This window comes from Netta rufina (genome assembly GCF_964035555.1).
Source record: "Netta rufina genome assembly, chromosome: 3".
Classification (NCBI taxonomy): Eukaryota; Metazoa; Chordata; class Aves; order Anseriformes; family Anatidae; genus Netta; species Netta rufina.
In genome coordinates, this window is record NC_140125.1 from 118,155,652 (window position 1) to 118,177,717 (window position 22,066).

General features: G+C 57.9%; 2 protein-coding genes across 3 annotated transcripts; both read right to left on the reverse strand.

Annotated features, from left to right (window-relative positions):
* Positions 1 to 4,476: 4,476 nt before the first annotated feature.
* TRAM2 (translocation associated membrane protein 2) lies at positions 4,477 to 15,712 on the reverse strand. Of its 2 annotated transcripts, none has more exons than XM_084285237.1 (11): positions 15,463 to 15,712; positions 10,320 to 10,383; positions 9,488 to 9,597; positions 9,141 to 9,257; positions 7,691 to 7,749; positions 7,128 to 7,212; positions 6,939 to 7,009; positions 6,501 to 6,605; positions 6,118 to 6,276; positions 5,170 to 5,275; positions 4,477 to 4,993 (listed from the first exon to the last, which is right to left on the reverse strand). In XM_084285237.1, exons 1-11 carry the CDS (start codon positions 15,580 to 15,582, stop codon positions 4,970 to 4,972), a joined length of 1,020 nt encoding a protein of 339 aa, XP_084141363.1. In that variant the 5' UTR covers positions 15,583 to 15,712; the 3' UTR covers positions 4,477 to 4,969. The 2 variants fall into 2 exon arrangements, with proteins under 2 accessions (XP_084141363.1, XP_084141362.1); XM_084285236.1 differs by having other exon boundaries at positions 5,170 to 5,342.
* Positions 15,713 to 17,948: 2,236 nt separating this feature from the next.
* Positions 17,949 to 22,066, reverse strand: XKR5 (XK related 5; the record flags this gene model as incomplete). Its single annotated transcript, XM_084284495.1, is given in 7 exon segments — positions 17,949 to 19,006; positions 19,647 to 19,758; positions 19,982 to 20,219; positions 20,221 to 20,470; positions 21,115 to 21,296; positions 21,383 to 21,566; positions 22,009 to 22,066. Coding segments are annotated over 7 exon segments (2,082 nt in total).

Consider the following 22,066-nt stretch of genomic DNA (forward strand, 5'->3'; position numbering starts at 1 on the left):
TCAAAGCACGGCTTGGCGTTGCACGAGGTGCCTTCCAAGCAGCAGCTGACAAAGGCTAACTTCTAAAGGGCACCCTAATCAGCTTTGCCGGAGGCCAAAAACTTACAGATGAAATTACTGGAGCTGTAGGCCGTAGAAAAGAAAGTCGGAATTTGTTTGCTGCACATGCTATGAAACGGTAACCTAATACTCAACCAAATCGTGTAGCGTGCCCAGGGCCAGCTGCGGAAAGTATACAATTTAGCTCACCAGAAAGCATCCACCAAAGCCACATCAAATAAATCATATCCCCCAAATGCCCTTATCCTCCACTCCCAGCGAGCGAGGCAGCCACAGATAACTAACTCAGAAGCAGCTGCCTATGACACGGAAAATTCAGGAATGGGAGCCGCAGCTGTGGGGAATCTGAGGGCAATAGATGCCACAGCAAAGGGAACAGACTCGTCTAGCACGGCAGGAGGAGGAGAAGTACAACCCACCCCAGCCTGCTCTGTGAAACCGTACAACTCGGCACCGCGATAAAGCATCGGTGAACAGCAGCAGTGGAGGAATCGATGCCTTTTCTTTATTTATTTCCGAAAATACTTTTGTTGAGTTTATCACAAAAGTCATTTAACAACAAACGTCAACAAACAAACAAAAAAAACGTACAAAAAAATTTGAAGTGACAGGAAGGATGAAACAAATGAGATAAAATATCGGAGGCGGTCACTTCCCTCCCCGCCCCCTCCAAAATCAGGAACTTTTTGCACTAAATATGGAAGAACAGAATTTTTCCTTGGGTTCCTTTGCTGAAGTTTGGTCCGTGGAGCCCAACGTGTCCAAGGAAAAGCTTTGTGCCTCCGCCTGGCGTTTACAACAACCCACTGCCAGCAACCACCGCCCCCGGCCCCGAGGCTACGTAACATACTTCACAGTTTGAGTGTCGAGCCTGCCAAACTGTCTACAGCACGCTCCTAAAGCTTACAGGAAGGCTGTAAATCACAGCCCAGCATCTCCACCTCCTGTTGATGCACGTCGGGGTCCGTCTACCAAGAGTTCATCCGAGGCAAGAGGCAGGTGCTGCCGTAAATCCCCACGCACTGCAACAGAGCCGGGGTACCTACAGGCTTCGGAGTAACTGGGGGTCAGGGGGAGGCATCCTAGAGCAGTCTTTTCTCCCCTCCAGCATGGAAGCCTACCAAAAACACATCTTCAAACAGTGAGTCAAGGGCAAGGGGACCTACGGGGAAACTGGAACTTTTTTTCTTTACCACTAACCCCAAAATGAGTAAGAAGAAAGAATCCTAAACAAAAACAACGTAACCGTAATGCCCCATAATGTAAGAGTCACTCAGACATTGTAAGTGAAATGCTACATCTGTTCTTCCTCAACCCCCTTCTCTTCCCAAGCCCATTACCCCAGCTATCTAAGACAAAAAGAGAGAACTACTGTCGGGTTTTTTCAAAAGCTTTCCTAGGCTAGGGCAGGAAAACCAAAAATCACACCAAAAATCACGGAGTACTCAGTCCCCGTAACGAACACAGACTACAAAAGCAGTCTGATGCCCGCAGGAAGGGTGCAGAGCAAGCAAAAGCATTACACCAGGAGTAGGAACTTGCAAGTTTTGCATAGTCTCTACCAGTTTCCACGCTGCGACAGACAAGAGCTCCTGTTTGGGGTTGGGTTTGTTGGGTTTTCTTTTTTATTGCAGAAGACACGGAGCTGGACTGGATGGGGCGCAAGAAGAGCATCCACTCAGTCAAAGGGGGCTCTCAGCATCTCTACGCAAAGCAGTCGAGGACTGCTAAGGGCTTGCAATGGAAATTCCCCATCTGGGGGAAGAAATAGCTTTTTGGGCTGAGAAGAAGGCTTGGTCTGCTGAGAAATGCCGTGGACACAGAGGAGCTGCTGCAGGCTCGCAGCCCGGGGATGGTGTTTGCACTACAAGACGGAGACAGAAGCAGACTGGAAACCTCTGGGACGAGGGTGAGTGCTGCCTCGCAGCAAAGGCTCAGCACAGAAAAACAACGGGGTCATGCCACGCTCAGGCACAACAGGAGGAGATTTCAGAAGACTAAAGACAGGAGGGCAAAAAAACACAACAAACAACCAACAACAAACATCAGCTCTAGGTTTAAAAAACCAACCCAACCCAAAATAAGCAACGTGGAAATGTTTCCAAACCAAACCGTCCCTTTTACTGGTAGCTCTATGAAAAAAAAAGACAACATAAAAAACCAACAAACAAACAAAAATACACGGATGTGGCATATGCTGTACAGAAGTCGTAGAGAGGGAAGGCTTTCGGGTACACAGCACACGGATCTAGCACAGGAGGCTACCTGGCAACGTAAGGCACTTGGGATCCAACACACAAGTAGTGACTTCGTGGAGACGCAGGGTTGTGCAAGTGGGAAAGCTGCCTGAAGAGAAGCAGGCAGGAGGAGGAATCATTCAGCAGCCAGTTTTTTGGGGGATTGTTTGTGTCAGTTGTTAACAGAGCCAGTGCCCCAGCACTGGCTCCGGAGACGCCGGCCACCGGGTGCTCCTGGAGGGCACGTGGCAGCGGGTGGCCGGGGAAGGAGGAGGCAGTGGAAAGGAAAAGCGTCTCGCACCAGACCTTTTTCCCCATCTTCTCTCACATGAAGCTCTTTCCCTGCCCTCTCATCACATTGCACTGCCTCTGTTTGAGCCAAACGGTGAATTATCTGCCCAGCAAGGACTACGAGGAGCGACTGCAAGGTGCCATCAAGGGCTCTGCTCCAAAGTCTCCTTCCTCAGTTCTCCTGAAAAAGGGGGAAGGAATCCTTCCCCTAGAATCCTGCTGGTATCTTGTTTGACACCCAGAAGTCACAGAGATGGAGGAACAAGCGGAATTTGACCGACTGTACTCATGTCCCTACGCATTTTCTCCCTCCGTGCCCAGCATTAGCTGAGGCTCAACACGGAACGGAGGAGGAAAGGAAAAAAGACACCTACAAAAAGAGGGGGAGGAAAAAAAAAATCAAAGTGTGGCAGAGAACCAACTGTCTCCCATTCCCCAAAACAGGGATGAAGAAAAAAAAAAGTATGAAAGACAACTGTGCCAGCCCCACCGCACGAGAGCCCGAGCTCGAATCGCGCTCGGATTCAGCTCAGCCGCCCGCGGGGCTGAGCGAGGGACACGCCACGAGACCACGCATCCCCCCTGCCCACGAGGAAGGTGGGCTTCGATCCCGACTTGCGCACCAAAGGCTTCCCAGCCTCTCCCCGACCCCGCGCACCGCTCGCCTGCTCCTGCCGTAGCGACGCAGAGCGAAGCCTACAGCCGGCTTTGCTGCACAAAAGGCACCAACAGCAAAGCCCGGCTACAGAAGCATCCCCGGAGGAGAGCTACGGGGTGAGAGGTGCCCCTTCAGCGCCCACCTGCCCAATCCAGGCTGGTGCACGGCACCCAAAGAAGCCCGGTGCCCCGTGAAACCCCGGGCAGAAGATGCTGCCCACCGGCAAAGAGGCAGCAGGGGACCGAGCCGGTGGGATTTGGGCTTCTCCTGCCAAGACGTACGGGTGGCAGTGGGCAGGAGCAAGAGGGAAGAGTGGTCTGCAGCCACAGCTGGCCTCTGAGGTAGGTTTGAGACAACTCCATCTGCCCACAGGTCAGGCCTTTCCTACTGCACGAGCTGCTCCTTGCAGCCGCCCTTCCTTCCCCTTCCACGTCACCTCATTCACAGCTCAGAAAGGGGCGAAGGGGCTAGGTATTTTTTGGAAGAAACCCTGCATTTGATAGCACCTTGGGTGGATACAGGCCGTGTATCCTTTGGAAACAAAGAGAAGCTGGTGGCTGCAGATGGCATGGCCGGACCGGTACGAAAGGGACGAGGAAGGCTACGGCGATAGCACGAGGGGCACAGTCCCATAAACGCAAAACCCCCTTGCAGCAGCCAGTTTGCTCAGCTGGACGTGGTTACGAGCCATGAGAACACCAGGTCCAGGAGGCACACGAGGCTGACAGGAGCTCAGAGCGGGGCAGGGCTCCAGGTTTCACCTGGACCTGAGGATATCACTGCCCCACTACAAGGCACGACGAGCTGCGGCACCCCGAGCCCAGCTCTCGCTGCTGGGAGGTCCAAACAACTATGGGGCGGTCAAGAGGATAAAAGGGACCCGGCTGTACCAGAAGAGCTGGGGCAAGCAAAGGCTAGGACGCGGGTCCTATAGGAAGAGGGATCTTATCTCCCTTCCCTGCTGCCCACATCTCCAATATTAGCTCAAAACCAGGAGCTGGAGGAACCCTCCTCAACCACAAGTCCATCGTGAGACAGGACACGACTGAGGTTCCTCCCTCAGCCCCTGGTCCCTATTTGCAGCATCGACATCCCGCAGCACGTGCCAAGTGCTGGCCAGGTGTGCCCCAGGAGAGGCAACCCTCAGCTGAGAGCACCCCGAGCCTCAGGGTCACAGAGCCCCAAAGCTTTTCCCCAGGAGCCTGTTCCCATAAAAGACACGCGGAGCCTTCAAACTGCACGGCCCTGACCCGGGGGCTCGGGGAAGCAGCACAGAGGGAGGGGAGAAGCATGCTGTAGAAACAAAAAAAATAATAATAATGTTCAGAACCACCTACGATGCGTTTGTAGCAACAACAAAAAAAATGAATCGAACAACAAAATAACCAAATACTAAAGTAGAAAACCAAAATTGCACGCTTATTTACGGTGGAAACGAGGAAGGCAAAACCAGGAGGCTCGGAAAAGGCTCCTACGAGGGGGAGGGAGCAGGGGAAGGGGACCTTTTTGGTTTTATTGCAAATGGTTCGAGAGAGCAAGAAAGGCAGGGAGGAGAGCGAGAGACACCTTGGGAGGACGACCTGTGTGTGCCAGCCACTCGCGAGGCCCGGGAGGCCGGGCTGGTCCCTTAGTCCTGGTGTCTCGCCCTCCTCCCCAGGAGCTCCCCTCGCTCCTTACGGCGACTTCAGCTTCTTGGTTCGTGGCGAGGTGCCGTTCTCCGCCTTCACCACTCCGTTTTCGTGGTAACCTGGGGATGGAAAGAGAGAAAACATCACCCTACTTCACCCTGCACGGCCCCAAACCTCAAACCCTCTCGGGGCTGCCCCACAGCGTTCCTGGGACATCGCCTCATGCTCAGCAAGAGAGGCAGGTACCAAGGACACAGCTCCACACGGTGCCACCCCGGGGCCCGTCGATGCTCACCCGAGTCCCTCTTGAGAGGTTTGGCTTGCTGCTTGGCGCCGGCGGTGGCGGCGGCGGCTCGTTTCCGACTGCTCTGCTCGTGCCAGTACTCCCGCCAGCGCCGCAGCTGGAAGTGGATGAAGCGCCACATCACCGAGGCCTGGAAGAGGCACACCAACAGCAGCACACTCATTCTGGCAAGGGCGGAGAAGAGGCAGGCTGAGAAAAAAAAAAAAAGGAGCAGGGCCGCAACAAACCCGGCCTCCGACCCGCAGCGTTGGCCAAGGGCCTCCAAGGAGCGGGTGGTCACCTCGACCAGCATCGTCCAACCCATCTTTGCCAGGGGAAACCAACCCCAGCTGCTCTCTACAAGGTTGGAAAGGTGCTTGGGGAGTCTCCCGAATCCTCAGGTGTAACCCATGGCTTGAAAAAGCTTGGGAACAACTGGATGGATGCCAGGCACCAGTCCTAGCGATTTTGGAAGTGAAGCTGAATGGTGAGAAGGGCTCCCAGCCCCAGTGGGCAGATGGCAAGGCAGAGGGAACCCATCCCCTCCTCTGCTCCCCACGTCAACAGGCACCAAAACACAGCCAAGCAGATGGAAAAACTCCTTTCCATTGACCACATCCCCATGAGCACAGTTACGGGTGCAGAAGGGAGAACCTGCGAGTCCTTCCCTACGGTGCCTGCTTCCACTCATCCTTTACAACAGGTTATTTCCCTCAATTAACAGCTTAATTTAATTGCTGCCGTGGCTCAGGAGCCTTCACCCCTGCTGGCTGCCTGCACACCTTCCCCGCTCACCAGGACTTTCCCCTGAGTGGGTTTCAGATCCCCTCTGGGCTTTCCAAACTCAGCTTTTCTCACCCACGCCGGGAGAACAACCAAGGAACACGACGGGGGAGGTTTTCACATGCCAGCAGCCACGCGAAACGATGCAAAGAGGGAGCAGGCGGGGGACATCCCTACCTGAAGAGGATGTTGTTGAAAAGAAAACTGAAGAGATTCCCCCTCTCCGGCTCGAGGGCCTGGTTCTCCACCCGCGGCAGCCCAAAGCCGATGACCAAGATGTACAGGGTGAGGGTGAAGAGCTTGGTGACCACGAAGACAACAGCCCAGACGTTAAACCTGGAGGGAGAGGCAAGCAGAGGTGTCGGCAGGAGCAGCCTCCATGCCCCGCGGCCACCTTCCCAGCAGGTCACTCCATCAGCACGGCCCCTCGACGGCAGCACAAGGCCGCGACACGCTGGAGAAGCATTTTGTAGACCTCTCTCCTTGCACATCCCACCTCCGAGCCCAGCACGAGCCCAGGGGCTCAACAGCCCCTTCCTCCTCCCGACTCGCCCGCTTACAGCTTCTCGTTGTTCTCGTCCGTGAAGTAGACCAAGCGGGCCATGTGGAAGAAGAATTCGGCTAAATACTGCAGCAGCAAGAGGATCAGCCCCAGGCGGCTTAAGCTAGGAGGGGGAAAAGAAATGAGTATCACCGGGCTGGTCAGCTTTGGTCCTTCACATCTGCCATCCCATAGCTGCAGCAGGCACCAGCCCAAAGCTGGCCATCTGCCCCAAATCCCTGTCCCAAAAACATCACAGCAACGAGGAGATGAAGCAGCCCAAACCGGCAGCTTTACCACCATAAAAGCCCCTCGTCTACCATCCCGCAGCCAGAAGCTCAACTTCAGCCCAGCCGCCTTTCCTCCCTTTGACCCCCAACCCCGGCTGAAGCTTTTGGGGCAAAAAAATCCCAATTCTGCACAGCCCCGAGCCTGGGGCAGGGTGGCAGGGACTCACTTGAGGAGGTACGCGCCGGCGATGTGTGCCAGGTAGAGCGCGATGCACTGCAGCTGGCGGGGGATGTCCTCCTGGCAGGGGCAGAAAGCAGAATGAATCCCCTCGCCCCGCTCCATCCCCACCTCTCCTGGATCCCATTTGCCCTAAAACCAGAAGGCGAAGAGCCTCGGGTCCCGATCCGGCTCTCACCTTGCGGACTTTTTGGAAGTAGAGCTCCGGCAGCGCGTGCAGCCAGTAGGCCAGCTGGCACAGGTAGAAGAACTTCACCTGGAACCTAAAAGACACGGGGTGGAGCTGTAGGGGCACGGGGGGATCCCCGGCCACCCCACACCAGGCGACGCCCCTTTCACAGGCATCATTTCTGGGCTGAAATCATCCATTTGCCTGAGTCTGGGCTCTCTCCAGGGGTTTGTGCCCACGCTCTCAGCAAACCACACTTTTGCAAAAAAAAAAAAACAGAAGGGAGAATTCTCCCCCCACTTTGTTTCTACCACAAAAAAAAAAAAAACAAAGAGCAAAGCAACCTGCCCGAGGTGCTGCGGCATCCAGGGTGAATAACCAAGCTGTGAGGACTTTCTTCACGAAGGCAGCCCTCCGGGAACACCCTCCCCACAAGCACAAAGGAGATGGCCACCCCCGGGATGCGTGTGGAGGGCGCTGCGCCGTCAGCACCCCGCTCCCAGCCGCAGGGAAAACCGTAGAGAGGAAGGAAGCGGTCAGCCCGAGAACAAAATGCCCTTGTGAGCACTTACGGAAGATAAACATGCGGGTAGTTTTCCCACAAACTCCGGGGGTTCGATATGTATCCTTCCTGAAAAAGAGAAGAGAGGCGAGCCTTCAGCGAGGGAAATCAAGGCAGCGCGTGGGTACGGCGGGGTGGGTTAGTGCTGGAGTGAAAATAGGAACTGGGGGTGGCCCGGAGGAGGCCCCGAGGAGGAGCAGAGGCTGGAGCCCCTCTGCTCTGGAGCCATCTGAGGGAGCTGGGGGTGTTGGGCCTGGGGAGGAGAAGGCTCCGGGGAGACCTCCCAGCGGCCTGCCCGGGCCTGAGGGGCTGCAGGAGCTGGGGAAGGACTCACACACCCACAGAAATAATTCAAGATGCATTGCACAGTTTAATTCTCCACCCACACGCCTTCCCCTGTCTTTGCAGGGCGGATTCCAGGGGCTCCCCTCTTGTTCCACACAAGCACAGCTCCTGCCACAGGGGTGCTGCGCTGGGCTTTGCTAGGATGTCCCGTTCCGTGCAGCCTAGGATAGGAACACGGCCTGCAGACCCCAAAAATGCCAGTCTGGAGGTGGCCGAGGTCCTCCAAGGAGGGCTGGCAGGACCCCTGAGCAGCAGGAGAGGACCTCTCCCCTCATCCCCAAGCCAGGGACCACAGCTGGACCCCAACCAGTAGCAGAGCATCCTCACTGCTTCATGCTGGCAAAACCATCCCATCTTCCCCACGCCGTCTGTTGTTTTTCCCTCCCTTTCTCCAAAAAAATACGAAACGATTCCACTCCAAGTCTTTCTCCCGTCTGTTTTGGGCTGAAACATCCCCAAAACAACCCGAGGCACTGCATGGTTTCCCTTTTTCTCTGCGTCCCCCACCACTGCCACCTCACCAAGAGAGGGATCACGGACGTCTGCCCGTTTGCCCCAAATCCCTTCCAAGGTCAGCGAGCACAGAAGGACCCACAAGCTGCAGCCAAAGTAACTCATCCCACCCGGCCTTTCACAGGGCAAAATCAGCACATTTTTTTTCCAGGCTTTTCTTCTTCTGCTCCCCATGCCCCATGGGGACCCTCTGTCCCTGCTACCGTTCTGCAGTCCCCTTCAAACCCTGGTCCTGTCCATGTTTCCACTCCCCCATCACATTGCTTAGGACCAAAACCAAGTGTTTGTTGTTTTTTTAGCATCTGCAGGCGTGGAAAAGAGCTCTCAGCAGCACAAGGCTTCATCGTTACGCTGCTTCTCCAGCCCTGCTGGCATTGGTGGGGTGAGCAGATCCATGAGCAGCATCACAGGAACCAAACCCCAGGTCAAGCCCATTCCTTCCCCTATTTCTCACAGGGGTCCTGGGTTAAGCTTTTGCCAAAACGTGCCCATCTCAGCCCAAGGGCTGATCATGAATTCTTTGCTCCCATGGGAGTTTTGTGCTCCGGACACCCAAAATTCCACCCAGGGCACCCCAAGTGCAGCCGGCACCGCGCCCTCACCGTCACGACGACGTACAAGCACCAAATCAAGGAGGTGAGGTGGAAGGCGACGAGCTGCCCCGACTCATTGAACTTGCTGTGTTTGACCTTGGAGAGATGGAGACGCCTGTTGATTTTCTGGGATGGGCCCGAGGGAGAGAAAAGGAACAAGAAAATGTGAGCCGCCGGGCCAACAACCCTCCTTCCTCCTCTTCCTCCCCTTCCCAAGCAGCCTCCAGAGATGAAGGCTCACACGCGGCCACCCCAGCCCATGGATCACACCAGAGCCGTGTTTAACTGCAGCAGGACCACGTCCCCACCGCGGTATTTGAGATATTTCATCAACCCAAGACACCAAACACACTCACGTCCAGGGCATACTCCTGCACCACCGCGTGCAGGATGATGGCGATGAAGATGTAGAAGAGGATGGTGACCAGGTCCTTCAGCCCGTAGTGATACTGGACCAGCTCCCCGTCTGCAGAGAGACCAAACCTGGGGTCAAATCTCCCAACCCAACCCATTCCCTACATTTCCTAGGGCTTAAGTCTTCTGGGGTGGGGTTATTCCTGACACAGCTTGGCTGGGGCTGTCTGCTTTGGAGGCAGAGAGAGGTGAGGACTGTGCCAAGGGCTGCAGGGCTGGGAAAAAGGGCTCCAGCCTGGGTTAAATCATCGCTAGAGGGGGGACAATTTCTTCTCTGATTGTCACACACCCCAAGCAAGGTGATTACGGAGCCCCTGGGATTCCTGGCAGCAGGGAGGGATAAATCACCCAGCACACGGGCAGCGGAAACTGTCTGGACTGGGCTCTGTGGGAGCGCAGACCACAATTTAATCTGGAGTTCCTCAACCCTGACATTCAGGAAAGTGCAGGGCAGACCGGCCGTCTCCCCTCGCCTTATTTTCTTTAATCCCAACCGCCCTCATCATCAGCTGGATGATTTCTCAGCTTCTCCTTAGGGGCGGCTTTCTGTGCCCCGAGCCTTTGGCCCACGCCGGTGCCCAAATCACTGCCAGGCTGGGAGGCAGCAGCCAAAACACAAGCAGGGACCGAGCCCTGCTTCCCCCTGTTTCTGATTTTTCAAGTTTTCTGTACCACCAGGCGAGACCCAAGCAGCCTACATCTGTGGAAGCCGATTTGGGGCTTCCCCATTTTGGGGATTTGGGGCAATCGCATGGGGACAGCAGCGCCTCTTACCTGCTGTGGGCACACTGACGTTGTACTGAGGTAAGATAAACAGGAAGGCTGTCTTGGCTGTGACCTGTCAAAAACACACAGGAGTTGGGGGGGAAAAAGCAAATTCCTTGTTAAATTAATTAATTCCTCTGCCAATGTTTACTCCCCTTTCCTACCGTGCTGGGAAAGGGGATGCGAGCGGGGCAGAAGGGAGATGTGCAGGCAGCAGGTGATGGGAGAGGGGATTTGGGAAGGAGAAAGGGATAAAAGAGGGAGAGAGCTGGAGAAGCCAGCAAAGCCTGACGGGGGGAGATCCTGCTTCCTACTGAGGATTGAGGATTCCTATTGCATCCTTCTGGCAGCACCCATCCAGGTGTGACCCTTGCTGTGGCCTCACCGAGCTCTGCATGTCCCCGTCCCTCTCTCAACCCCCAGATGAAATCAAACGAAATAAAACCCTTGGGATGAGACATGGGGTCCTCTGCAAAGCAGGGCTGCGCTGCTCGCTCTTCATTTATCAATTTTAGTTGAAGGAAAAAAAAAAACCTGGCCGTGAAGCAGGAAGATTCGTGGCGATGGGGCAGAGCCGAGCATCCCATCCCGCTGCTGCGCTTCCCCCAGACATCTCGAGAGCTGCAGGCTGTTAAAAACCCAGCTGGAAAGATTGCTTCACGTCTCGCTGGAAGGAGGTGGGGGGGGGGGTTGAAAAAAACAACCCGGGGGCTTTGCCAAGTGCTCCCGTCCCACCCCCAGGAGCATTGAGCAAGGGGCTGGAGCCCGGCACCGAAACGCTCGCGGAGAAACAAGACGCAAAGTGCCCGAGGAGAAGGAGACCACGGGGCAGGATTTGGGGTGGTAATGGAAAAAATGCATCGCGTGGCTGGCTTACGGAGACGCTCCTGGCTCCTGCGAGCCTTGCTGGAGAGGAAAGAGAAGTTCCTTCACCCGGAGCGCTACGGCACAGCCGGGACCGTGCAGCCAAACCCCACGGCGAGCTGGTGCAGGGCACGAGGTAAATGCAGAGGCTCAGTGCTGGCCACGATGCTGCAGGGATGTCTTTGGGGTTTTTGCCTCTGTCTGGCTGCCACCCAGAGGTGGCACCCCCGGGATGAAGCCTCCTAACCAGCCAGAGGGGCCGTAACCAGCCCCGTGGGTGCTGGTGGGCATCACGGGAGCCTCACTTGCAGTCTTTGGAGGCAGTCCCGGGGCTTTTTGAGGGCTCAGAGCATCCTCCCCACCACTTCGACACGAAGGGCACCTCCAGAAAGGGCACCTCCAGCTCCCCTGCAAGGCAGAGCTGAGGATTTCTCAGCTCGGGAAGCAGCTGGCGGTGCTTTTTGAGCTCACATCAAGCTCTCGGCCAGAGAAAGGAGAAGTTGGTAACGGGAAGAGCAGGGCGAGCATTATTCAGAGGCACAAGACCTGCAGCGGTGCTCGTTCCGAAACCACAGCCCGGTGAGGGAATTTTTCAAAGGTGGGAGCGGGATTCGTCTGGCCAAGCCACGTGGGGACCATACGGGAAATGCTCTACGCTCCTTGCTTGCTCCAGGCACCCCTGTGCAACCCAAAGGGGTGAGGACGATGCTCCTCACCCTGCCTGGCATGAGGGATGTGCTTAAATCAGGTGGATTTGGGAAGGTGGGATGCTCAGAGTGGCCTGGGCTGCTCCTCAGCCACGCATCAAAGCTGCACATCACCTGGGTTTGGTCTCTGATACAAGGCACCGAAGCTTCCCCAGCCCTTTTTTGGTGTTTTTTTTTTCCCCCATGAGACAAGAGTCCAACCAAAATCCCAACTTCACGTGTACAAGCACGCAAGCTGCTTGTAATAAAGGACCCTGAGCGCATGCATCCAAGCACCTAGCCCAAAATCCCAGGATCACAGCACAGCTGGGGCTTGGGGACACCCCTGGGTGCCCCTGTAGGGTGGCCATGTCCCCTCTCCTGCCTGTCCAGGTCCCTTGGGATACCAGCACCCTTTGGGGTCAATCAACCACGAGCATCCTTCCCCGGGGAAGCACCAGGTCACTCTCCAAAACCTGTCCCTGCTGCCTGCACCCCAAAACCTCACCCCGGTGGGATTTGTGGGGTCCCAGCCGCGCTCCCGTTCGGGTTCCAGCTCCTCCCGAGGAAGGAAGCGGCTCCAAAGCTCCGGCGGGGGAGGCCGGGGGAGCTGCTGCAGCCCAAGCTGGGAAAATATTTCCCAGGCTTGAAAAACAACTTCTAATTACAGATAAAACACCATCGGGAGATTTTGCTCCGTTTTCTTCCCCTCCACCGGCCGGAGCGTTTGCTGAAGGAAAACCACATCAGCCCCCAAGCTGGGATGGCTCAACCCGGGCCCCGTACGTACACCGGAGACCAAACTTTGGACCAGAGCCCTGGAAGGTAAACAGCCGCCTTCACAGCCCCTCCGCTGCCCGGGGTCACCAGCACGGCCGGGGAAAAGTCACTTCTGCACGAAATCCCGGCCTGTGACCCCATGCCAGGCAGCCTCGAGCCCTTCCAGGTCTGATATTGAACCCCAAATACCCTCAGCACACACCGAGCCCTGCCCCCACGTGCCCACAGCAGCCGGTTCTGGGTGGGAAGGAGCCCTAAAACCGTGCCTCAGTTTCCCCGTCATGCACATATCGTGGCATCTGATAGAGAAATCTCCCGAAATGGCACGATTTCCCCCAAATTCAGCCTGTAGGGATGCTGCCCGGCCCCACAAAATGCGCCCTGATGCGAGCTGGACAGCTGGGGGCTCAGCCGAGCCTGGCTTCGGTTTCATTTTTCTGCCAAAAAGGGTGAAAAAGAAAAAAAAAAAAAAAAGAAAGATATGCAAAGACGGACAGCAGCTGTTTCGCGTTTCCAAACTTAAAATGGTTTGGGAGAAAAAAAAAACAAAACAACAAAAACCACAGAAACTTTTCACTGCCCTCCTGTGCATCCCCACAAGGTGCACGGCACCCCAATAACCAGCGCCCCGTCCCCTAATCGGCCAGGGCAGCACCCCAAAAGCGGACTGGGCTCCTTGTGCCATCGATCCGCCGGGAATGGGAAGAGGTCGTGAGCCAAAGAGGATGCTGGAGGTGGATTTCGAGGCGGGGAGATGCTCGGCGAGCCTTGGAGCATCCCCTCCACCCAGCCCGGCGCGGGGCTGCCTGGGAAAAGGTTAAAAAATCCCGTTTGCGTGCCCCACAAACCCTCCCCTCCGCAGGAAACGGCCCCATTGTGAGCAGGACTCGGCCGTTTCCGCCGTCGGGAAGGTGGGAAGCCAGCGGGACCAGGGGGAGGACGAGGAGGAGGAAGGGCCGGGGATGTCACCGGGAGGTGACACGGCCGAGCTGCCACCCAAACTCACCGCGGGGGCGGCTCGGGGGGGGGTGGCCCGGGGAAGAGCAGAGCAGGATTTCTCCTCCGGGGGAAGACAAAGCAGGAGGAAAACAAAATATAATATAACAGTAACAGCAGTGATAATAACGGTAATGACACAAGAGCCCCCCGGGGGGGTCACTGCTCGCATCGGAGAGGGGTTATTTTGGGAAAAGCAGCCCTCGGGGCGTCACGGCCCCTGAAATCCCACAAAAGCAGCAGCACCCCGAAAGCAGCAGCTGCGGGGAGAGAAAACCTCGTGGGAGATGCAACCCGGGCGATTTTTTTTTTTCTTTTTTTGTTTTTTTTTTTTTTTTTGCCCAACTTCGGGGCATTTGCGGGCGGTTTTGGGACGGGCGCCGGCCCTCCCGCCGGAGCTTTAGGAGCCGTCCCTTACATAAATCCGTGCCACGCACTCACTCAGCAGCTCATTCAACGCCTTTGCAGGAAGAAAAAAAAAAAAAAAAAAAAAAATACACAAAAAAGAAGTCAGGAAAAGGAAAAAATAAATAAATAAATAAAAGAAAAGCCAAGAGGAGGGGGCTGCCATCGGGAGGGGGGGTAAGGAAATGGATTTCCTCCTCCTGCGATTTGCTGGGGAAGGAGCCTTTCCTCTTCTGCCAGGCTCCCCCCCTTCTCCCCGGCCACCCCTTTTCCCGTCCCCGGATTCCCTGTTGAAACGTGGCACTGGGCTGGAGGGGAGGGTTTGGGCAGGGTTTTAGGGGGGAATCCGCTCCGGCCGCTGCCCACCCGAGGTGCCTCCACGTAGGGAGGCCGGAGAGGGTGAAGGCTGCGCGGCGGCCTCCAGCCCTCCCCTGTCTCCTCCCCGAAAAGAGGAGAGGAAAAAGGAAAAAAAAAAAAAAAAATAAAAAAATAAAAGAGAGAAAAGGGAGCTGGGAGAGGGAAGGAGCAGGGGGAGAGGCGGCGTTCAAGGCGCTGCTCGGCCTTTGTGGGGCTCTCGCCAACCCAAAGTTTCCCTGCGGAGGACGAGGGGAGGCCGGGGGCCCAGGAGCCCGCGGTGCTCGTCCCACGGCACCTGGAAAAAGCACCTGGAAAGGGGACAAAGTGGAGGAAAAGCCCCAAAAGGAGACCTGGAAGCATCCACCGGGGCTGGAGGCTTCCTCGCAGGAGGCTGGGGGTTGAGGCAGCCTCCGGGCACGGGACAGGAGGCCGATGGTGCTCAGGGAGCCGTGCGGGGCAGGGACCCTCCCCAGCAAGGGGAGGCAGATTTTGGGGAGCCAAAAGGAGAAGCGGGGTTGGCGAGCACCCAGCGGAGACCCGTGAGCCTCAGTGGTGCTAAAGGGTTTTATTTGGGGTGGGGACGGGGCACCCCAAAAGGCAGCGGTGGGGTCCTGCACACGGCTGGGTCCGTTTTGGGAGGGTTTGGGGGAAGGGGTCCCACTGGTGGTGGGGGGTGAATGGGGTGCCCTGGGGATTAATGGGGTGCCCCAAGGACTAATGGGGTGCCCCGAGGATTAATGGGGTTCTCCAACGATTAATGGGGTGCCTTGAGGATTAATGGGGTGCCCCGGGAATTAATGGGGTTCCCCAAGGATTAATGGGTTTCCCAAGGATTAATGGGGTGCTCCGAGGATGGAGAGGGTCTGGTGCCCAAAAACAGCAGGGATCTGCCCCACAGCCCCTGGGGGGGGTGTAATGGGGTGGGGGGCACCCAGGGTGCCCCATCCACAGCAGGAGGGGGGACACACGGAGATGGGTGCGGGTGTCCCGGGGGGGGGGACACGCGTGGGAAACGGGACCGTGGGGAGTGGGGGAGCCTCGGGGGGGCGGCGGGGGGCTCTCACCTCGAACATGAGGGCGATGAAGACGCTGAGCACCAGGCAGAAGCCGATGTCGGCGTGGTTGTGGATGAGGAACTCCTGGCTGAAGAGCGGGTGGCTCTTGGCTCGCCTCCGAAAAGCCATGGCCGGCCCGGTACCGGTACCGGCACCGGCACCGGCACCGGGAAAGCCACCGGCACCGGCACCGGGACCGGGACACACCCGGGAACCGGGGCTGGGCACCGGGAGCCGCCTCCCCAAAAACTTCCCCGGGCCCCGCACAACTTCGCGGAGCTCCGCCGCCGCCCCGCGCAGGCGCCGCCGCCCCGCAAACCCCTCCCCGGTCCCACCCCCGGCTGCTGGGCTGGACACGGCCCCCCCCGGGTCCCCTCCGTGGCCCTCCATCCCCTCCGTGTCCCTCCATCCCCCTCCGTGTCCCCTCCACCCCCCCCGTGTCCCCGTCCCCCCATCCCACCCGTGTCCGCGCCCCCATCCCTGCGCCCCCCATCCCTGCGCTCCCCATCCCCGCGCCCCCCCCGTCCCCATCCCAGCGCCCACTCGTGTCCGTGCCCACCCCACGCGTGTCCTGGTGTCACCCCCCTCTTTTAAGGCCGCTTTTAGGGTCCCCCCTATTCCAGCAGTGCCGGCTCTTTCCGCCCGCAGCATCCCCGCGGACCCCTCGCCACCCAAAATCCCCCCAAAACGGAGCTGAGCAGTCCTGGTCCTGATCCCGATCCCACAAAATTGGTTCCCTGGCCCCAATCCTGCACACAAAGCACGGTCTTTGTGGGTCTTATTAAGTCACAGCCCTCATTAGGGGCCTGATGAGCCCCCGGGTTCCCCGTGCCCTTTACGGGAACAGGCAAAGCACCAAAAAGGGAACCAAAAACCGTCCCGAGTCACGGCTTGGAAAAAAACAACCAACAGCACCCGGGGGCAAATATTTTTCTCTAATTCAGCTGTTTTGGTATTTTTGGAAGTGAGAATATTTTTTTTTTTTTTTTTGCTTTGTGGGTAAAATATTATGGGGTTGGCTCAGGGCCTTGCATCACCTCGGAGCTGGGTGGTTCGCGCCGTGCCTTGACCCAAAGCAGCAGCCGAGGGCAGGAGCTCCTGGACCTTCCCCTCTTTAAATCCCCATGGGTGGATGAGGCCAGACCCCAAACCCGCTGCTGGACGGGCTGCGACCACCCCTTGTGCCCTGCCACCACCTTCCAACCCGTTTTTTTCTTTGGACCGTGCTCAGAACCACCCCAGGAGGGGATTGGGGTGGAGGGGACGGTGCTGGCTGCGTCCCCAAGCGCCGGTGCTGCCCTGGGCATTGTTTGTGGCTCCGGGAGGGCCATGGGCTCTGTTCCTGCTCCTTTTTTCCAGGTGAGTGACCAGAGGCACAGGCCGTTCCCGCAGGTCACTCCCTGCATTGTCACCCTCTGTCACCCCGTTCCTTGCGCCCCGTTCCTTGCGTCCCTGCCATGGTAGCAGCGGTGGCACTGGGGCACAACTGAGGGTTTCCTGAAGAGCCAAGCGAGCAAAAACTGGGCTCGCCAGCCACAAACGAGCAGAAATCCTTTATCCCGGGGCGTCGGAGGGTCTGGGGATGGGGACGTGCCGAGCTTCCAGCCCTTCTGTGGAGGGAGAAACCCCAGCAGAGGCTCCCCAAAGTCCCCCGAGACCCGGGGAGGTTTGGGGAGCTGGAAGGAGCCACCCCCAGCACCCCAGAGCCCCCGTTTCACCCCCAGCAGCTCCCATAGGGGATGTGGAGGTGGTGAGGGTCCCACACACCCCTCTCCCCCGACCCCATGGGTGCCTGCTCAGGAAGCCTTGGGCAGCATCTCCCTCTGGTGGCCGAGGGACAAGGAGCTTCGTTCCCTTCCTGGCTGCTCCGAGGGGTGGTCGCTCGCCCTCTGCTCGCTGCTGCGGGACTTTTGCTGTAGGACGCGGCCCTCCCAACCTCCTCCTGACCCTAAGTGAGCTTTGTGATTAAAGCTAAACCAGATCTGAGGCTGTTCGGGGCAATTCCCAGCGGGTTAAATCCATTTATCACTCATCAGAGCGGCGAGGACCATAAATCCATGTAAATCCTTCTGTGGACCAGGGCAGGATGGCAAACCGGGAATGCATTTTCTTTCCCAACCTCATCTTGCCTGATCCCAAATTTCCACCCTGGCAGGAGGGGATGGGACAGGGAGGACAAAGAAAGGGGAAAAATAAAACCGAGCAGCGCTGAGCCTTGATTTGGGGCTTGCTCTGCCCAGAAGGAGGGGTAAAGCCCGTTAAATTTCTGGTTTAGTGAGAAAAACCTGAGAAGTTTCCTGCTTTGGGCAGCCTTGCAGCCCAGGGGACAGCAGCCAGGTCTCCATGTAGGGCAGACCCGCAGCTCCTACAAGCACTTGCTTGAGGTCACCTTTCCCGACTTTCCCAAATGCCTAAAAGGCAGGCTGCCCCAGCTGCCTGTAGGGTTTTTTTTTACATAAATAAGTCGAATAAATACCCAAACCCAGACGTTTAAGCTATTCCAGCTGCCGAGGCTCTCCAGAAGCAGGAGATGCTCCAGGAGGGGAGGCGATTTCCTCACCGTGTAGGACCACATCTGCCTGGCAGCAGGGTTTAGGCTCGGCCTTGGGGGTGGAGGTGAAGCACGGCGGCCTCAGCTTGCTCGGGACAGTCCCCTGCTGGGTGTCCTGGAGGTGCTGCCACCCCATGGGGGTCCCGGGGGGCTCTGCTGCCCCGCAGCCACTTGTCCTGCAGAAGGAAGAGCTGCTCTGCAGGTGCTGGCGGGCGCAGGAGCCCAGGATGGGGCTGATGTTCGCCATCCCGAGGGATGAATCCTCTCCTCTTCCTCCTCCTCCTCCTGCCAGGCAGCCCGGGGGAGGCCGGGCTTCGTTGTCCCCTTGCAGCAGGGTCGTGGAGGTGGCCGTGGCTGTCACCACACCAGCAGAGGTGATGCCTCTGGCGTTGGCGGTGAAGTAGACGGAGGAAACCTCGTCCAGGACCACGGAGGAGCTGCTGGGCGGGGAGGAGGCAGGGCGAGGAGCAGGCTCCTGCCCTGCTCCATCCTCCTGCGCTGCTTCATCCCCGACCTTGCCTTTGCTGCCTCCTCCTTTCCTCACCACCCCCAATTTCGCATCCCTCAGATCGGATCCGAGGTGCACGGGAGCGATTTCCCTCGTGGGGAGGCACAGCTCTGCCCCGGGCCGGGCTCTGCCCGCGTACACCTCTCCCACGCCACCATCCCCGAAAGCTGCGTTGATTTGGGACACGTCGCCCGTCTTCAAGGCCAGCCTCACCAGCAGCCAGTGGTGATGGGTTGTCCACGCATCCTCCAAGCACCCTCCGACCTGCAGGAGCGAGGAGCCGTTCCCCTTTTCGGGAGCCGTTGTGGTCCCTTCCACCTCCAAGCACTCGCCATCTCCCGAAATTCCCAAACTTTGCCCCGTTTGGGAGCTGCTTCCAGCATCCTGATCGTCACCCGCAGCCGCGGCCCGGCAGGATTTCTCCAGGAAGCCTTCCCAGATCTCCGCGGACTTGGGGTGGAGCAGGCTGTAATAAACCACCAGAGCTGCGGCGCCTGCAAAAGAGCAGAAAAGCATCAAGGGACAAATCCTGGCCGCATTTTGGTGAGGGGTGGAGGAGAGCCCAGGGCTCTCCCTTGCAGGGATGTGGTTGGGCATCGTGCGAGCACGGTGCAGGACTCCTTCACCCCTCATCTCATCCCACTTCTCCTGAATGAGAGACACCAGTGGGTTTCACCCCACTTCCATGTCTCATTTTAAGGTACCCGACCTTCCTCCTAGAGGACCAGCACCGACAGCCTCCCATTCCTGCGGGACATCAGCTCCACGAACGCCTCCTGCGAGTACCTGTGCCCCTCTGAAGCTTCAAACCCCCTCCTCCATCACCGTTCGCTTTTAAAAGCTCACCCAATGCCACTCGGAGCCATCTCTTCACGAATTTACTCCCCATCAGGAGAGGAGGCTGCTCCAAACCTCACCGCTCTGGTAGTACGCCACCTCCTTACCTCCACCCCAAACTGAGCAATAAAGCTGAGAAATGAAACTCCAGATGGATTCGGGGATACCCAAATAAATCCAGAAGCTTAAGCTCGAAGACATAAAGCAAATATTCCCCCATGCAACTGAAACTGCAGCTCGTTTGCTCGAGCTGCTCTCCAAACACACGATCCAGGTGCTAAATTCAGGGGGTTTTACCTAGGGCAGACCCCGACAAGACGGCCCCGGTGACGCCCAGGCTGTGCCTCGCCTCTGCCTGCGGGAACTCGGTGGCCAGCAGCAGCAGGAGGGTGTTTTCCACCAGCATTACCTGGGGAGCAGAAGGGAGAGAAAAGTCACTCGGGTCCTTCGGAGGGCTTCAGGGTGCTTCAAACGACGAGCACCAGGTCTAAGTCGAGACGCTGCTGATTTATTTTGCGCCTACATTGCAAGTGCCCTACTTCCCCAGCCTATTAAGTAAGTAAATAAATAAAATCCGGTGCTTAAAAATAAAAATAAAAGAGCATTTCCACGCCCTCCCCCAGGGTACTCACCAGGTAAAACACAGCCACCCTGTGCCTGGAGGCCCCCGGCTGGACGTTGATGTAGCAGAAGACGTACACGGCTCCCACCAGGGCATTGAACAGCCTCCAGCGGCACGGCTGGGCCACGATGTCGGTCTGCTGGGCCACCAGCCAGAAGGCCATGAGCAGCCAGCGGATTCCTGCGAGGGGATGGCACCGAGAGGGGCAAAACGGCCCCGGAGGAGCTGGGAGCGGCTCCCCGGATGCCTAAGGGATTGGGGTGAAAAAGCTGAGGAGCGTGGGTCTCACCTGCCACAGCCAAAACCCAGCAGGAATAGAGCCTGGTGAAGAGCACCAGGGCCAGGACGCGGGTCCCCAGCATCCCCGTCCTCCAGAGCAGCAGGCAGAGCAGGGCTGCGGCCGGCAGGCGGACGTGGCCGGGTTTCAGCAGGCAGGAGAAGCGGCTGTAGGACACCAAGGCCCAGGAGAGGGACAGCAGGGACAGCCCGGCGCTGACACCTGCATGGGGACAGGGGAGGTCTTGAGGGGACACCTGACCACCTTGAGGACCCCGTCTCTGTTTTAAGGAGCCATCAAGCAGCCATCCAAGCTAGACAGATGCTATCCGCTGGAGGATTTCAAGCAGCTCATCCCAAATCTGGTCTCTGCTGCACGCCGGTGCCTGCCCGAGGCTCCATCTCCGCTCGCTGCGGTCGGACCTGAGCCTGCCACGACTTGGAGACTGACCTCGCACGTGTCCCGGCTTCTCCCTTTGCAAAACAACTGGAAATTCCCCTTTTCTGTGACACAGCCCCCAAGCCCTAAATGCTTAACACCACACCACAATTCGGCTGGAGCTGAGGGACGGGTGTTGGGTCCAAACCCAACCGAGGCACCACAGAGATGCTCTGTATGCTGCGAGGAGTGCCCGTGCCAGCTGGGAAAAGCCATGGTCAGCCCAGAAACTCCTCCAGGCTCAACCACAGCGTGTTTTTAAGCCGTATTTATCCCCGATTGCCTTGCATCAGGGCTTCCTACCCCCCTCTGCAGCACAATTCTCCATGCAGAGCCCGCTCTGCGCCCTGCCAGGTGGGAACACGTCGCCCACCCAAACTCATCCCCCTTTTCAACACGAAGCATCCTCCGGGGAGCTCCCTGCTCACCGGGCACAAAGCTGGAGGGCTCGACGGCCACGACGACGTAGGCCTGCAGCAGGAGGTGAGGCAGGGTCTGCAGCAGAGCCTCCAGTAGCCGCAGCACGCAGACGTCCCCAAGCTGCAGCAGCACCTCCCCAGCACCGGCGCTGCCGCTCGCCTTCGCCTCCAGCCGTAAAACATCCCAGTACCTGCAAAGGGCAGCACCGTGGGACGTCCACCCCGATTTTTTGGCAGGTGTAGGGAGGCTGGGTGGGTCGTGGGGTGAGGATCTCACCGCTTCCAGAGGCCCAGCTGCAGGATGTGGAGGATGAGAAGCCCGCAGCCGGGTGGGCGGCCGTCCGCCTTGAACCAGAGGGTGCTGAGGAGCTGAGGCACGCAGCCGGGTGCCAGGCAGGCGACGGTGAGCCAAAAGCAGCTCAGTTGCCCCCGCAACAGGTAGTGGATGATGGTGCCGAGCCCTGGGAGAAAAGGAGAGGGTGCTGGGGGATGCCACCCTAAAGATGCCACCCGCAGCCTCCCCCAGGATCCGCAGCCCGTGCCTTTATCTCGGGTTTCCAGCCCCTGGGCCGCTTGTCACAGCAGCGCAGCCGGCGCCACCGAGGGGCTTGGCCGAAGGCGGGCTCAGATAAAGGGCGCCGGAATTCGAATTCGAAAAGAAACAAAAAGTTCAAAAAAATTCAATTTCTTTTTTTTTTTTTTTTTAAAAAAAAAAAGGGGAGAAAGCGGTGTCCCGATACAAAAAGCTCGGGGAACGGAGGGGGCGCAGCGCCTTCTCCCCTTTTTCTCCCTTTACTCCCCCCTTACTCCCACTTCATCCCCCCCGCGCATCCCTTGCGCGCCCCCTGCGCCCCCTGCGCGCTCCCTGCGCGCCTCTTGCGCGCTCCCTGCGCGCCCACTCACTCGCAGCGCTCTCCGCAGCCAGCAGCGCCAGGGAGAGCCCCGGGAAGCCCCCGCGCAT